The following is an 18,486-nucleotide window of genomic DNA, read 5'->3' as shown; positions in this document are numbered from 1 at the left end:
AAATCATCTAGAAAGCAGATTTTTGAGAGCAAAAAGAATTCCGGGAACACAAAAATACCATGCTTATATTCCCCTTGACGAAAATAAAATTAAAGTCAAAATTTATTCCAATTCTTTAGATAATTTAATATATGATATATTGTAAACATAATTATGAATTATTATATTATATGTAATTATGCATTTCAGAAAAATAAAGTTATAAATTGGTTTAGAATTATTTTGTCAAGTAATTTTCAGTCACAATATGTTAACAATTAAAAATAAAAAAAGTTAGGGCCTATCATTTAGACATAATTTTAAAAAAACATTATTTCATAAGTATTCATTAAATGAAGATATTTTTGATCAATTTAAGCCATATAAAGAGCCATAACTCCTAGACCCTTTTTCATCCCAGGCTAGGATTTGGCACAAATATAAAGCAGTGTTATATCTATCTACAGAAAAAAAATTTCGAAAAAAAAAATACCTTTTTTATCTATGGCCATTTCCGGTTTTATACATCCGGTTTTGGACATTCATCAAATTTATATCATATTTATTTTTATGTCATATTAAAGAACTATTATTAAGCTACATAATAAAATTTAAATTATTTTTCTAACTTAATTATTTCTGGAGATATTTGAAAATAAATGAGGCACATTTTGTCAAAAATGTATTATTTTTCCGCGCTTTAAACGCCCATATCTTAGCGAGTAAACCTTGTTGGGAGGTAAAATTTTATTTTTTTTCTTAGTTATAGTATATACTACCATTATGCAAAATTTAAGAAAAATTGAAGGGGGTCGGATTGAGAATCGACTTTTTTTGGTTGATTTGATATTGAATTCACCATATTTATATTAAAGTATTATATAATTAAGTGAGTATAAAATATGATTGTTTGATTGATTAATAATATATTGTCATAGTTTTCATCACTGAAGCATCACCCATTTAAACACATATTTACCTTACTAAAAATATTTCAACTGGTGATTAGGAAGGTAGCTTAGTGTTATACTTTATTAATAACACCTTTATATTTCTTTAAAAATAGTTAAAATTACAACACTTATTTTTAAAATAATCATTAAAAGTTTTGATGGATATTCAAATATATATTTCTTATCCATATCCTCTTAGGTGGTAGTAAAAAAATATGTTATTGCACCTTTCAATTTTTTTTCCGTGATTTCTATCAACTGAAAACTATGAAAGTTTATTGAATAATCGCTGTATTCGTCTAAAAATTAGGTTTATTCTATATCAACTTTTTGTAACAAATTATTTTTTTTACATAAATCAATTTTTGATATATTTGTAACAATTTACTTTAAAAAATCCGAAATATTTATAAAATAATTTAAATTAAATCCGATACAAGGTTAACGTCCTATTAAAAACAATAGAAACATAATTTTTTTAAACTGCTCTCCTGTAAAGTTACAAAAAAAGTGGAAATAGGATATTCTAATTCTCAGGCGACGATTTGTATAAATGCAACTTTTATTGATATTACTCGTATAGACATTTAATAATACAAAAAATTCCATATCTATACCGCTATAAATATATTTAAAATACAGATACAAAGTTTTTGTTTAGCAACTCTCATTATGGGGTTGGGCTTATAGCTGAGTCATAAATTATATATAAGAAAAATTGGAAGAAAGAAGGATATGTAATTTCATTATTTAATTTTTCAATTTTTTTTTATCTAATAAGACCAATGCTATTAATACTGATCAAGGATGACGATTCTTAAAGTACACTGAAAGCCATTTTAGACGAAATACTCTACAATGGCGTCTACTACAGCCAATGACATTGGCGACAGCTGCTTTTAATATACGTAGACACTTAATAAATGAATAGTCTCTAGATTAGTATTAGATTCATCGATTACTTACCTCCTCCTCCCCCACCCATCCTATTTTTTAAGAAATACCAAATTTATCTTATTAAATCTTTAGCGCATTTATTATTATTAAAATTTAAGTTCGAAAAAACGGCCGATCATTTATTCGACGCAGCGTACCACGGACAAGTGGACGAGATAAATGGCGTGAGCGAATGTATAATCATGGGAATGCCTATCACCATCGGCACCGGACTCTTCAAAACACTATTAAAATATCCTTTTTTATTTGTTTTATTTTCCTCCAGAAAATTTACGTTACATAATATGCTCTAATGGTAATAACGTCTTAGTTTAAAAAAATTCTTAAAAATTTAATCTTTTTTTGGATGAGAGATATATACAAGATAAATTAGCGATCTGCAAAGCCCCTCCCCTTTGTCAATCAACTTGATCTGGGGTGATCTTTTCAAAAATAGTTTCGGCTCAGATTATGACAATATTTTTTTTTAAAATTTGGGCCGGGCCTAATTCATATTTAGACCCTATCGAGATCACTAGTATAAATCATTCATTCAAGTTCAAATATGCGAGAATTAAACAATATTGGGGGTTAGGGGGGTTAAAAATTATAGTAGTGAAGTGTTCTTACTTATTTAAAGGATTTTATTTTAATAATCGAGCTCGATATGATTCGAATGATGAAATTTGAATTGACCCCGATTTTTTAAATAATAAATCCTACAAACTAGCCTTGCGGGTTGGCACTACCCGACTTTTTGACGAAAATAACTAGTATTATTTTTAGCGGTACCTTAAAAAATTTTGACATTTCTGAAACCTAACCAAGCCTGTTTTCTGGACCGGGGGTAGATGAACATGAACCAAGCTCGACGTAACTAATGTCGGATTCAATATCCTGCAATCAGGAATGTTAAGAATTTTTTTTACCAATATTAATCTTTCATTATCAATCACTTTACTTTTCGTTTTGATCACATGGGCAATTTATTGGCGATTGTGCTACTTTAATTGTGGACATTAAAATTTTATACCATTTTCCTTAACTCGACAATTTTTTTCTTAAAATAATTGTTTTTATCACGAATGAGAAGAAACGAGAGCCTATTCAAAGAGAACTAATATTTGATGTCCCCGAACTACATCGATAAAAAAAATTTATAATTTAATTTATGTAATCTGATATTTATTTATTTTACGAATTCGTAGATTATAATCTAAAATAATTCAACAAATTTGTATAAAATGTATTTATATGTTAATAAATAATTATGAAATTTATAGAAATTCTCATATCTCTTTCCTCGCTAAAAAATTATATTTGATTTATGCCAATATTAAATCGTGAATTGAATACTTATATAACTCAGAGAAAGATATTTCTTCCTTTCTTTAGCTCTCTACCTTAATTGTTCCAGATTCCTAATGAGTGATTCATACGTTTTGTCGCTATTTATTTAATAAAGGGTTTCCGTGGATCGTTGTAGAAGCTAAATTAAAGGCTAATTTGTTAGCGAGTTATATACTCTCAAATAAATTTATGCATCTCCTCCACAGAATAAAATTTATTTTAAAAAATTTTAAATAATTAAAATATGAGCTATATATAACTATCATCTGAAATTTACTATCGTATAAAGATAGCCATGTTTTTTTTAAAGGAAAAAAATCTTATGCAGATTCCTGTGAATGATCAGGCACTTCAATTTTTTTATTCTAAGGTTGCCCAGCTAAGTTTTTTTTAAAAAAATTTTAATATAAGGCCTAAACTATATGTTGTTGAACATCAAAATAATCAACTATTTATAAACTTTGGCCGTGGTTAAATTAAACACTATGTATTAACACTTCTATCAAATATCAGAATAATCAAATATATATACAGAAAATAAAATTTACCGACCCTGCCCAAAAAAAAACTTGACACGTTAACCAGCCGGGCATTACAAATCTCTTTTAAAGATATTGATTAGCAGGAGGCTTTAACAAGTAATCTATCTATTAAAGATAAAACATAAATTCTGGGAAAAATTTGAGCATCGTAATTTGGCAATTATTTTTTTTTAGATATAGAATAATATAATCCTAAACATAGTAAGCCAATTTAATTGGTGATAGAATGTTCATATGGTTATGTTTTATCAATCCTATTGGTTGGATATACAGTGTTGTGATAATTTAATGAAACATATTGACGATTAAATTAAACACCCATTCATATAAAAATATTTTGTTTGCAAAAATAAAATATAGACAAATAATTATTAAAAATTCTTTTATTCCTCCTTGTGTTATTTTAATTATTTTTGCAAACAAAATATTTTTATATGATGATTTTTAATTAAATCGTCAACATGTTCCATTAAATCATCACAACACTGTATATAGAATAATATTTTTAAAAAATTTCAAAATTTTGAGGGGACTCTTTAAATTATTTAGGCCCCTTAATAAAACACTAAAAAGATACATAGTACAATTTAATCCTGAGCATCACTGGAAAAGATTCGTTAATTTTATTGATCGATAGTTTTAGGGCTTGCGTTTCCAAAAAGTCGACATAGAATAGTATCCCAAGGCGACGATATATGGAAATAAATCAATTTTACAAAAATATTAAATAATCAGTGAAGAGAAAACGAATTTGAAGAGAGTACAAAAAATATTTTTTTATTATTATATCTATATAAAATGTTCATCCATTTACTATATATATATATTTTAGAAAAAATCATATATGACTAAAATAAAAATATAATCTTAAAATAAACTAAAATATCAGTTACGACTAAAATAAAGGTTACCATAAAAACTAAAATTATATTATTCAAAAATGTTACAATTTGTAAAACTAAAATTATATTATTCAACATTCTCCTTCTTCTAAAGAAGCCTTCACATAAGTTTAATTGTATTGTCATAGTTAGTTTGTTGTCCAAATGTTTTAACGTTTTGACCATCAAGTTGTTTCATAAGTCATAGTAATCGTTGGCTTGTTTAAATCGTAAGTTGTCCTTATAAATGAATTTGTCATATAGCTTGCTATGTAATGCTCAGTCGTTATTATTATCAATTTTCAAAGTTGTTATTATCATCAGTAAGTTGCGAATAATGAGAAGTTGGATATAAGAATAAATGAATGATAAATCAATAATATTGTTATATAATATTTCCATGTTTTGCGTTTTAGTATAAGCGTTTTAATATTAAATTTACTTTATTATATTTTAAGTTATGTAGTCTTTTAAATAAACAGGTTTTTGTTTAATTCGCACTGATCTAGAAATATGTGTTATGTCATTTTTATCAGTAATTTTTATATTTTTGTCCACACTTCCCTCCTTAAAAGAATCCTTAGTCATAGTTAATAAGTGTGTTAAAACAGTTTCTAATTCTTATTTGATCTAAATGTCTCCTCAAAATACCATTCTCTGTCTTATTTTGGAACATCATGTCACTTTCTTTATGTGTGACCATGCCTTTGCACCATTTGTCATCACCTTGTACTTTGTACCAAACAAAATCTCCTACGTTAAAGGGATATTTCGTGGTAAAGTAACGTTTATTTTGTTCTCCTTCTGCAACGGTTTTAATAAGTCCCATTTAATTCTAATATCTCGATTGAACATTCTCTGAGATGGTGTAACTCCTGTAGTATCATTACGCGTATTTCTGTAATTAAATAAAAATTTGTCAAGTCTATTGTCTAAGTCAATTTTAATATTCCTTTCCATATGTGTTTTGAACGTTCTTACCATGCGTTCTACCTGGCCATTGGATTGCTGGTGATAAGCAGATGTAAGCACATGTTTGATACCATAATTATTTCAAAATCGTTACTTGTAAAGTTAGTGCCGTTATCCATAACTATAGTTTCAGGTATTCCATATAGCGAAATAGTTATAAAAATTTCTTTTAAAGTAACATCAGTCGTAATATTTTTAACAGGAATAATAATTGGAAATTTGCTGTAGGCATCAACTATTATCAACCAATTTCTCGTGAAGAACGCCCGCATAATCTATGTGTAACCTTTCAAATGGTTTGGTTGCCGAAACCCATGGTTTTTGTATCTTTTTAGGATTATCATGATATATATTACAATCGTCATAACTTTTCACTTCCATTTCTATGTCATTATTTATACCAGACCACCACATGTAATCTTTGGCTAAGGATTTGATTTTTCCTGCTCCCAAGTGACCTTCATGTAATGACTGTAGTACTTTTTTTCTCATAGAAGACAGAATTATGATTCTGTTGCTTTTGTAAAGACAATCCTTAATTATACTTAATTTCAATTCAATGTTTTCATAAATATTGTTGATTATAGGCCTGTTCTTAATATCATTTATGTCTTTTTTAATTCAATATTTTTCAAAGTTTCATCACGAATTTGATTAAAATTAATAGGTAAATCCCCATATTCATTTATTATAGTGATATTTTCAACAGCTTCATCATGACATCCTTGTGGTAATCTCGAGAGACAATCAGGAACAACATTATATTTACCGGCTTTATACTTTATATTAAAATCATATCCTCCTAATGTTATATTCCACTTCTGGAGTCTTAAGGTCATGGTACTATTATCCTTAAGACCCTTGGTAAAGATGTGAACTAGAAGTTTATGGTCAGTAATAATTGTAAATTTTGTGCCGATTAAATATTCCTGGAACCTCTTTATAGCGACACGAACCTCACGCTCAATATTGGTATAGTTCATTACGGATTTTAATAAAGTTCTTGACGCGAAAGCTATAGGTTTTTCTTTACCGTCTTTTTCAGTATGAAATAATACAGCTCCTAAACCACATTTAGATGCGTCAGTGGCTATCCCTATAGGTAATTCAGGGTTAAAATATGTCAAAGTAGGTGGAAGAAACTTTTAGAGTGTTCTAAGTTCCAAGCCCATATTTATTTGTTGACGATTTTTTAGAGGAGCGGCTATTTCTGCAAAATTGTTGAAAAATTTTCTATAGTAGCCAGCCATTCCCAGAAATGTTGATAAGCAGCTGATTTTGGTTCTGGCATATTAATTATTGCTTCAATTTTGTCGTGATTAGCATGAATCCCCTTGGCGTCAATATCATGACCCAGGAACCTCACTTTGTTTTTGAAGAAGACACTTTTGTTGAAGTTAGGTATTAGCTCAAACGATGATATTCTATCAAACACCTTTTTTTATGTTATTAAGGTGGGCTTTATCGTTTTTCCCAGTTATAAGTAAATCATCAATATAAAATATGACGTCATCCGTGTCATCGAAGATTTGATCCATGATCTGTAGGAAGATTGCAGATGAGGTCTTAAACCCAAAAGGAAGTCTAGTAAATTGGTAATATCCCTTGTGCGTAGATATAGTTAAAATATTTCTGCAACTTTTATCGATCGGGACCTGTAAGAAAGCATTTTTAAACAATCTTCGTAAATTTCTTTCCTTCTGAAAGTTTAGCTATTAGATCATTGATTCGTGGTAGAGGGTATCTGAAATCTTCTAGAGCTGGGTTTACAGTGTCCTTAAAATCAGCACAAAGCCTAATGCTCCCATCATCTTTGTAAACAGCGGTAACAGGACTTGCCCATCGGACATCATTCACCGGCTCAATAATTTTATCATGCATCCATTTTTTAAGTTCATTGCTTACAAGATCAATTTTTGAATAAGGAATACGTCTAGGCTTATAATTTTAGGTTGGGCATCTCTTTTTAAATGTAACTTGGCACTTGCTTTGTTGATTGGCCCATTTGTCAAATTGGATTCACAGTCTTTAATCAATTTTTTTATTTCATCTTCATAATTAGTGTCAACATTTGCTATAAATTTATTTAAAATATTTTTGAAATTGTTGATCCATATACGTCCCAACAAGGCATTTTTCTTGATTCAACGACTACCGCTTGTAAATATTTTGAGATACCTTCATAAGTCACTTTAACTTGAGTAAAGCCGATGATCTTGATTAAATTTCCGTCATAAGCGGTAAGTTGTAACTCGATTTCTTCACCTCTCTAATACCAAGTTTTTTAGCCAGACCATGAGGTATAATAGTATGTTTGGAGCCTGTGTCGACTTGCATACTCGTAACAATATCGTTCACTTTTAAAGTAGTCATAAATGCATTATCTTTGTCATTAAGCATGTCCCCAGATAAGTTGTTAACATTGAAATCGTTATCATCTTTGTTCTTTGTAGAGTCGACTTTCTCTTCAATAATTTCTTCAATATTCATATTGTAATCGTTGTTGTTGTATTGTATTTGCTTTCTATTATTATTGTCGCTACCTCTATAATTATTTGAATTGTTATATTGTATTTGCTTTCTCTGATTATTGTAGCTACCTCTATAATTATTTGAATTGTTGTTATAAGATTGGTAAGTGTTACAATTTCCGTCACCGTATTGGATCTGTTTTCTTTGATTGTTATCATGTGATAATTAGATTGATTATTATTATTGTAGCGATAATTATCGTGGTATCTCGAATTATTATTACCGTAATTCCTATCATAGTATCTAAAATTATTGTTATAATTCCTATCTCTATTCCTATTATTATCTCTATTATCATAATTATTTCTAAATTATCAGGTCTAAAATAATTATTATTGTCATTTCTATTTCTATTGTTAAGGTTTTTAACTTTATCAGACTTTTTATCATTATTCATATAACTTATATTATCAATATCTGATTTATCATTAATACTATCTAATCTAATTCCTAGCTCCACCATTTCATTTAAGGTTAAATTAATATTTTTACAAAATTTATATTTTATTTTGTCATTTAAGGTAGACGTACATAATTTTTCTTTTAATTTATTGTCGTCTGAAAAGTTACAATTTTTATTCAGTTTTGATACTCTTATGTGCCATTGCATGAAATTCTCACTCGAATTCTGCTGTAATAAGTTGAATTTGTTTATTAAAATATTTTTATCTTGTATAGGTAAAAGGTAAGTTAATTTCTTAATCACTATCTTAAGATCTAATATATCGGTATCAGAGCAAATTGATTTAATATTATCAAACACATCATCAGATAAATTATCAAGTAAAGTATTTATTTTAATAGAGTCCGGTATTGTGCTGGTCGAAAAATAACTTAATATTCTGTCTAAGTAAATCTCAGTGAGTGGTCCAACCAATTTTGGAATTTTGTATATCTGGTTTAGTTTCCATTATTTATTAATGATTTTTACAATATTTCATATAAGTAATAATAATGACAATTTATTTTTTATAAAAATACACCGGAGTTGAATAAACTTCGAATCGTTATAAACGTAAAATTTTCCATTAAGTTGTTTAAAATATTTAATCATTTCTTTGAGACTAACAAATTCAAAAATAACATCATCACTGGCGGGTTCTCTTGAATAATGTATGCCACCATCATAAGTCAATTCAAAAAGTATATCGTAAATTGATATATCCCAAGGTATATTAATAAGTTTGAAGGAAAACATAGTGAGAATAATTTTAAAATGATCTTTACCTTTTTATTCCTTCTTTTATAGAATTTATTTGATTTCGTTATTTTTTATTATTCATATTTTTATATTTTACTTCTCACCATAAAAATATATAAAAGAGGAAAAAAAAAATTTTTTTTAAATTTAAAAAAAAATTGCATGGTGGCGAGTCTTTTTTGCCAACCTCACACCGAGGCAACATGAAGAGAAAACGAATTTGAAGAGAGTACAAAAAATATATTCTTATTATTATATCTCTATGAAATGTTCATCCATTTACTATATATATATATTTTACAAAAAATAATATTTGACTAAAATAAAAATATAATCTTAAAATAAACTAAAATATCAGTTACGACTAAAATAAAGGTTACCATTTGAAAACTAAAATAAAGGTTAAAAATTAAACTAAAATTATATTATTCAAAAATGTTACAATTTGTAAAACTATAATTATAGTATTCAACAATCAGTTTTTTCCCTAACAAATTTCGCCGGGAATTTTTGTGACACAGACAACTTTCGCCATATAATATAAATTAAATTATATTTTTACTCTATTTATAATTGAGTTTTCCCTTTTTTTTAAATATAATTGAAAGTAAATTGTATTTCAAGATTAACATAAATGTCTGGCAGATATTAAAAAATAACAATTATAAGATATTTTAGATTAAACACTTTTATAAAATCAAAATTTTTATATATTTATAAAAGTTAAAATAAAAATATTTTATCCACTAGATGGCATTTTTAAATTTTATTTCAAAAAATTGTATTTTTTTACCAAGGTTTTTTAATCATGAGAGTTAATAATTTTATTAATATTAATTTTTTTTAAGTTTTAAATTACATATGGTGAATTCCATGACAAATTAATATGGCTTCGATCCAACTTCCTCCGATTTTTCTAAAATACTTACTAGAGTTTGCATATATTATAACTAAGAAAAAAATAAAATTTTAGCCTCCAACTCTAAAGAGTGACAGAAATACGCGCCTCTAAAGGTTGAACAAAATGTTCTCTCTTTAATTTTGAATATCAATGGATATAATTCAACTAGAAACGTCATTTTAATTTATTTATATAGCCTAATAGTTAAACCTTTAAAGGTAAAGAATAATAAATATTGTTTAAAAATTTAAATGTAATAAACCGGAAGGTCATAAAATCAAATCGAAATTTTTTTTCTCTCAAATTTTTTATGTATAAGGAACTAATTAATATAAATGGGAAATTTTTTCAAGTACTTCAACATGATCATAATAAAATTACTGCAGAATGTAAAGAATGTCACAAATCTATAAGTGGTTCTGCGGACTCGACGTCAAATTTTGTCAAGCATCTAAAAGTATAATATATAATTATATAATAAATCACATTTATAATCATATTCATTATCATTTCATATTCCATATATCTGTTGCTAAATTAGAAGTATTTTAAAATAAATTTTCATATTATTGATTGATAATGAAATTAAAATGATATATAAAAATCATCTATGAAAAGAATAAGAAAACTAATATTGATAAAAAAGAGGTTGTTAATTTGAACACTAGGCCAAAATATAATCCAAATATTTGGGGCACCGTTTTTATATGATAGATAGTACTTAGCAATATTTAATCCACCTTTCATATGTATTTTTTTTAATTTTTATTTTTTTTATAAAATTAATAGATGATCATTATATTGCATTTTAAAAAAAATATTTTGTAAATGATTTTACAAAATTTATTTATAAAATTTTAATGGGTATTAGTTATTATTTATAAATAAGACAAAAGTTTCATAAATATTTTAATATAAATACATTTCATCTAATTTTATCATTTTAAAGTAGAATTTTTTTAGAAAAAAATTAGTAGATATCTAATATATTCATATTAGTGCCTGATAATGAAATTAAAATGGTATATATAAATCATCTATAAAAAGAATAAGAAAACTTATATTGATAAAAAGAAGTTAAAATAATAATATTTTATCCACTAGATGGCGTTTTTTAATTTTATTTCAAAAAAAATCATTTTTTTACCAAGGTTTTTTTAATTATATTAATTAATAGCGAGAGTTAATAATTTTATTAATATTAATTTTTTTTTAAGTTTTAAATTACATATGGTGAATTCCATGACAAATTAACATGAGTTTCGATCCAACTTCCTCAGATTTTTCTAAAATACTTACTTGAGTTTGCATATATTATAACTAAGAAAAAAATAAAATCTTAGCCTCCAACTCTAAATAGCGACTGAAATACGCGCCTCTAAAGGTTAAACAAAATGTTTTCTCTTTAATTTGGAATATCAATGGATATAATTCAACTAGAAACGTCATTTAAATATCTTTATATAGCCTAATAGTTTAGCCTTTAAATGTAAAGAATATTAAATATTGTTTAAAAATTTCAATGTGATAAACCGGAAGGTTATAAAATCAACTTTTTCTCATTTTTTATGTATAAAGAACTAATTAATAAATGTGCAAAATTTCGAAATGGGCTGAGCTTAGGTTTAGGAGATATGGAATTTTAATCTTTAGTCAATTGTAAATTATGATAAATATTTAATAAATCATTAATTATAATATATTAAACTAAAATCTTTTAAATATTTTATGTATTTAAATAAAAGATTGACTAATGGTGGGTGGCTATTATTGTTTTTATTTAATTTTACTTTGCTCTTAAAATTAGCACAATTTGGATAAAGGTTAGAAATGTACCTCCTCTGTGAGTGTTTTTCAAAACGATATTTTAAAATTCCTATAAAAAATAATATCTGGTAAAACCCATTTTCATCAATAAAGGTTTAAGGAGAGAAGTGTTAATTGCATAAAAGACTCATTTTATGCAATCTTAAGGAATTATATTCTAATTTTAAAACACATGTTTTTATAAAAGTGGACTTTAGTAAATTTGCTCATTTAAGACCAAAATATTGTGTCGAAGCTGAAGGACCAGGAACCCAAGCCGTGAGCATATGCACGATTCATCAGATGTTGAACGGCGGAATATTTCCCCAATTAATGACTAATGATATATTCCCCATAAAAGATTATCAAGATTGTATTGCACAATCTCTGTAATCCTCCATTTCCTGATTGTTACTTTAGAAAATGTAAATTTTGCTCGGGTCTCCTTAATCTAAGAGAAAAGTTTGCGATATCATTAATATTGTATTTGATTATATAACTTTCAAATCGTTATCTGTTGATTGAACGACACTTGATACATTTTGCCGGTCGACATCCGATTTTATAAATTCATTTTTCGAAACATTAAATATAAGTTAATCCCAAATTAGTTTATATTTTCGCAACAGTTAGCACTTGACAATTCATTAAAATCAGTTTAAATGATGGTAAATTTTTAGATAGGTTCAAGACCAGGTTCAGGGATGACTAGACATTATCTCTTTATGGTGTATTATCGTGAAAATAATATGAACAAACATATTAGATGCTTTCATCATGTCTAAAATATAACATATGTATCGTTTAATTAATCCAAATTAAATTGATTAAAATTTTTAATCAAAATTTCGAAATATATCAAAAATATTTTCTGATGGCCCAGTAACGCACTATAAAAATATATATAAAAAATTCATAATCTTTCACATCATGAACTCCATTTTGGATCAAAGCCAAATGACATCTTTTCGCAACATCCTATGGCAAAAGTGCTTGCGCTAGTTTGCGAGGAATTATTAATTAATATCAAATTTATTAGGAATATATTCAATAGACTAATGATTAAAATACTATTTCTCGTAAAACTGTGTTCGGCCCAACTTGAAATTTTGCAATATTTATTATTTAATCCTATAGCTATTCGTCAAAAAAAATGTCAATTTGATTTTATAATCATTTCCTGTTTTAAGGCATTGAAATAAAATTTAGCATTGTTACTTTAAGGGCCTACCATTAAACTATATAAACAAATTTAAATGAAGCTTCTAGCGTAATTGCATCTTAAGATATTTATAATAAATGGGAAACATTTTATGCCTCATTTTTCGATATCTAGAGGCCCGCGTCTCATCCGCTGTTTGAAGTTGGAGGCTAAAATTTTATTTTTTTTTCTTAGTTAAAATAATATACAAACTCTCATTAAAATTTTAGAAAAATCTGAGATGGTCACGTTGAAAATCGTGTATTTTTTTTGTTGATTTGTCATGGAATTCACCATATCTTTAGTAATTGAATATTAAAAACTCCTAATAAGTTTTCCCAGCTAATTGATAAAATTTAATTAGCCTGGCTTGCGGTTGCATGGTCAGAATTTATCCGGGTGGGTGTTACGAAAATAGTACACCCCTCCGCCACCCATTTGCCAGGTCCTGCTTTTTATTTTCCCATGATATTATTATTAATTTTGATTTTCTAAAATATGGAATATTTTTTTATCATCTCCGTTAAAGTTGACTGAACAAAAGCACTAATCCTAACATCTATGCCAATATTCCTTGATTTAATAATGCACATGAGTGCTTTAACCATCCGTACCCGGTCCGAACGGGTTTCGGGAAGAGCCTATTCTAAAAAAAAGGTTGGGGCTAGGTTGGACCTAATATTTTTTTAAAGCCGGGTCAGGTCAGGCTTTTTAAATATGATATTTTTAGTTTGTCAAATATAATGATATACTTTAAAATTCTTGCAATAAACAAGTGGCTAATTTTTATATTTCGTAGGATATTATTATTTACAATAAAAAAGAATAATAAATTTTCCTCTATATTTAAATAAACCCGGGCGGCCGGGCGGACAAATAATTTTTAATTCGAGTGAATAATTTGCTATCCGGCAGTAATTTCGCATAAAATAACGACTGAGTGCGATATCATTAGTATCGGCACTGCTCTGATAAAAAAAGTTATCATAACAGCTAAGTCTGAGGATTAAAGAAAAAAAAAGAATTCTTTCCCAAAATGATTTTGATCTATTCTTATATAAGATTTAAATCAAAAAAAAATCGCTGTTTAATCTAATAAATCATATTTATTTTTATTTTTAAATTATGATTCCTACCAAAATATCCTGAAATCTCTCTCTATAATTCTTGAAATATCTCATGAAACTAAACTACAAAACTTTATATAAACAAAAAATAACAAATCTAATAACAAATTTATATTCGAATAGTTAAAAAGCCCGACTAAGATTTTAGCCCAAATAATATTATGTAAGCCTTGAAATTTTGTTTATAGATTGTAGAAAGGTTTGAACTTCTATATGTCATATTTCTAAAAATCGGCCAAAAACGGGCGTTTTAAGAATAACTTGTTTAGCAATTACTATCAAAGTAAGTAAACAAAACAAAAAAAATCATATAAATAAAATGTATAAAGTTCAAAATTAGGTTCGATTTATTAATTCTTGAAATATTCTTTTACAAAATTAATACTTTCTGTATCAAAAACGAAATAATGTCTATTATGTAAAAGCCCTTTTATATTTCCTCGCCACATTCGTATCTAACAAAATCTACCACTTCGAGCAAATTATCAGAGAGGACATCTCCTACAACGCGAGTGGGATCGGATAAAAAATTTTGCCGCAAAAATCTTTTCTCGTTTTGCCTTTTTTCGTCCGCGCGCAGGGTAGCGTAATAATCATCGTAAAACTTCTGGTCGAATTCGTCGTCATTGTATTCCCCTTCCTCATTTTCTTCTTCCAACTTATCCTTGTGCTGTTGTTGTTGGGGTAATTCCGAGCAATAACTTTCTGGGTCTATCAAGGGGGTGGTCTGGGGATTTAATGGAATGGGCGAGGAATCCAGGGAACCTTGGGTATCGTGAGAAGTTTCAGTGTCGAGCCCTGCTAAACCTTTAATAGATTGAAACTCGTCAACAACGTCTTTTACATTTGCATCGTTTCCTATCTCGGTCGGGTTCATCCCAACCACGTGCTGAGCCAATTCTTCGGCGAGGCGTTTGAGTTTGGGCGAAGATTTCTCCGATTTTTCAAAACCCTGAAGATTGGGATCGTTGTCCCGATGTGTTACATAGGTCAAAGCCACTAGCGATCCGTATTTTCCGGTGCTGATGGTTTCAGAGACGTGATGCTGCTTGAATCCAGAGTGGCAATAGTTGCCTACGAAGCTGATCTTATCTTTATCCATTTTTTGTGAATGATCATTGGCATTTTGTAAAAATCGCATCCCTATTGCCCTTCTTAAAGTGATATTTTCGCCAAAGGTTCCGATGGCCTGAGTTATCGAATCCTTTATTGTCATTTGATGAACTACTTCTCCTAATTTGGAATTAGTTAAAGGTATATCTTTCAAATAATCGGGGTTTATGGTAAATTTTGAAAAGGCATGTTTATCGTTGATTGAAATGGAATCACCTATATTTGGTTCATCACTGATGTGTATACTAACAGAATTCATAATGGTATCAACTAATTGGCAAAATTTGACGTTCTTTGTTACAAAATCAGTTTCACAATTGAGTTCAACCATCAAACCTAAACGGCCATTTTCAGACACTATAGTTCCAATCAATCCTTGTTTTGTAGTTCTGTGTTGCAATTTGCTAGCTTTATCCCAATTTTCGTGCTCTGCAGTTTCATCTAAATAAATTTTAGCCTTGCTATAATCATAGTCAAATTTTTTTAGAGCTTGTTGGCACTTTAATACAGGATATCCAGTGGATCTTCTTAGTTTGATGAGTAATGAGTTATTTTGTTTTATTAGTTCTGTTCTTTTGGGCAATGTATCATATGCAATGTTAGAAAGATTTTTAAAATGTGAATTAAGTTGTCGAAAATATAAAAGAGGCAGTTTCATATTCTATATATACATTTTTATATATAACACATTTAAATATAAGATTCAATAATATTCTTAAATTAATTATAAATTTATTGGCGTACAATGGGAAGGAGCTAAGATTTTATTAGGTACCCTTTAAGTTTATTTAACAATTTAGACAAATTCAAAGTTTTGAAAACCTTTATTAAAAGTGAATAAACAAAAAAATATCAATTTTGCCTTTAATATCCTTATTATGAACCTACATGTAAAAAATTAACTCCTGCTAAATAAAAAATTGTAATATGCGTCTTAATCCATTTAAAATATATCCGTAATAATTATAATTGTGACTAAATCTATAGCATGTGCCAAAGAAAATATACTAGACATTGAGGGACAAGTTAATATAATCACATCTTCAAAATTGAGTTCTCCAAAAAACAGCTGATGGGATAGTTCTTGGCTAAAACTAAGTTCAGCCTAGAAATCATAAATAACCCTATATTTTAAAATTTTACTTTAATTTATATCCATAAAATTAGATCAACATTTAAAATAGGTTTTAGGTTATTTATTATATTTTTACATAAATACAACCAGTAGTGTTTATGCATAACATATTTAAAAAATATCTTTAAAATAGGTTTTAGGTTATTTATTATATTTTTACATAAATACAACCAGTAGTGTTTATGCATAACATATTTAAAAAATATCTTTAAAATTTTTATTAAAGCTATAACATAATAAAATAATAATAAAAAGATAAATATTGTTAAATCTTAATACTTGCTGTGATTCAAACTGGTTAAAAATAAAACATGTGTCTTAAGGATAAATTATCAAATATGAAAAATGTGTTAGGCCCAACTATTTATTAATTTTATAGTCAGTCACATTGTTCCTTTTCATAAACCTTCATAAGTGAATATAGGCTCTAGGCAGGTTATCATGCAGACACCATCATATGGCACTTCTTATCAGAATGATTTTATTATCTAATTTATTTACCTTCACTTGTTTAGGTTTCAAATACTGCTTTATAGCAAATACCAAGTATAGTTAAATTAAACAATCCAATATCCACAAATCAAAATTTTATTTAATCGGAAACGAATCTTCTAATTTTATACCTCCCGTTTGCGTTTATATATGATGAAATGTGGCTGGGCTTCTCTCTTAGAATGTCCCAATAATTTAACCAAATTAGATGGTATTTAAAAAAATCCAAACGTAGCTCTGCTACATATAGCGAAAAGACAATGCGTTTACTATGATCATTGGTACAAGTATTATTTTTATATAATAAGGCTATTTTTAATTTAAAAGATTCAATCATTTTGTACAAATAATTACTTTATATGATCATTCGATAAATACTCTCAACATGACTGCAAGATTAACTTTATGTAAATTGAAAGATGCGATGAGCAAAAGTTATTGATCATTTTATTTTATGTATTTTCCTTATATTTAAAAAAATCTGGCTGATTTTATAAACCGGGCTGGACAATATTCGTAAAAAAAAACAAAATCTAGTCTGGTCAGGCAGCCTTAGTTGTAAATTGAAACCGGCAAAGATTGGGCATAACCTTAATTCCCATGTGACCAGGCCAGGCCGGGGAATTTATTCGCAGACCGCTGACTAATTATATTTATTTGATAACTCCCAGCAACTGGATTAGTACATGAATAGATTCAGCCTTTTAAACTTATAATGATTGATTTATAATTCCATATTTAAAGATTGGGTGCTAAATTTTTATAAGGGGGGAGAACCATAAACTGTCTAGCAACCCCCCTGGTCTATAGCTTAAAAATTATTTTATGCATTGATTTCTCTAATTGCTTAAATAATTTACCATATATGCTAAATTATTATGTAGATATGACTTTAAAAACTGATTTTCTACTAATGTTATTTCTGGAAAGTAATAATGCATCTTAAGATATAAAGATTAAAATCTTAGCATATAATAATTATATAATTCATTTATTTACATTTAGCTTTAGTTAGCCCATTTGAAAACAAAATGAATAGGTCAATACTAATCTGAATGAATTAAGATTAATTTTTCAATATAATAATATAGTCTTAGCCAAGGGAAAAAAATGGGAATGAGACCCAAATCTTGCATTCGGAAATTGCCTGATTTGGTGAATATTGTTTTTAAAATAATTTTGAGCACGCTCAAGGAAAATTTTTGAGCAAAATGAAAAATGTTAAAATCTTCTTTGAGCAAAAAAACATCAAAGGTTATTATCTTAAGAAGAAGATTAATTTTTTTTACAAAAAAATATTCACATTTTTTGATTTTCATAGAAACAAGAATCTTTAAAGATTTTGAACAAATGTTAAACTCTGCT

The 18,486-nt window shown here is 27.5% G+C and overlaps 2 protein-coding genes across 2 annotated transcripts in view; one reads left to right on the top strand and one right to left on the bottom strand.

Annotated features, from left to right (window-relative positions):
* LOC135927540 (DNA-directed RNA polymerase III subunit RPC1-like) overlaps nucleotides 1–3,108 on the top strand; it is a 39,893-nt gene extending 36,785 nt beyond the window's left edge. The window contains exons 29-30 of the mRNA XM_065463585.1: nucleotides 1,988–2,121; nucleotides 2,952–3,108. Coding sequence (XP_065319657.1) covers nucleotides 1,988–2,121; nucleotides 2,952–3,018 — 201 coding nt within the window. The 3' untranslated portion in view covers nucleotides 3,019–3,108. The remainder of the gene's footprint in view (nucleotides 1–1,987; nucleotides 2,122–2,951) is intronic.
* Nucleotides 3,109–14,727: 11,619 nt separating this feature from the next.
* LOC135925955 (elongation factor Ts, mitochondrial-like) lies at nucleotides 14,728–16,945 on the bottom strand. Its single transcript, XM_065461554.1, has 2 exons — nucleotides 16,909–16,945; nucleotides 14,728–16,155 (listed from the first exon to the last, which is right to left on the bottom strand). The coding sequence occupies exon 2, from the start codon at nucleotides 16,150–16,152 to the stop codon at nucleotides 14,812–14,814; it is 1,341 nt and encodes a 446-aa protein (XP_065317626.1). The 5' UTR covers nucleotides 16,153–16,155; nucleotides 16,909–16,945; the 3' UTR covers nucleotides 14,728–14,811.
* Nucleotides 16,946–18,486: the final 1,541 nt, after the last annotated feature.

The sequence above is a fragment of the Gordionus sp. m RMFG-2023 genome, chromosome 3 (assembly GCF_954871325.1).
Source record: "Gordionus sp. m RMFG-2023 chromosome 3, tfGorSpeb1-WG-v2, whole genome shotgun sequence".
NCBI classification, from domain to species: domain Eukaryota; kingdom Metazoa; phylum Nematomorpha; class Gordioida; order Chordodea; family Parachordodidae; genus Gordionus; species Gordionus sp. m RMFG-2023.
Note: the sequence above shows the minus strand (reverse complement) of the source record. Positions and strands in the feature narration are given on the sequence as shown.

What these genes read in the sequence shown, in the direction of transcription:
- LOC135925955 (XM_065461554.1), bottom strand. Translation starts at nt 16,152, where the DNA reads ATGAAACTGCCTCTTTTATATTTTCGACAACTTAATTCACATTTTAAA.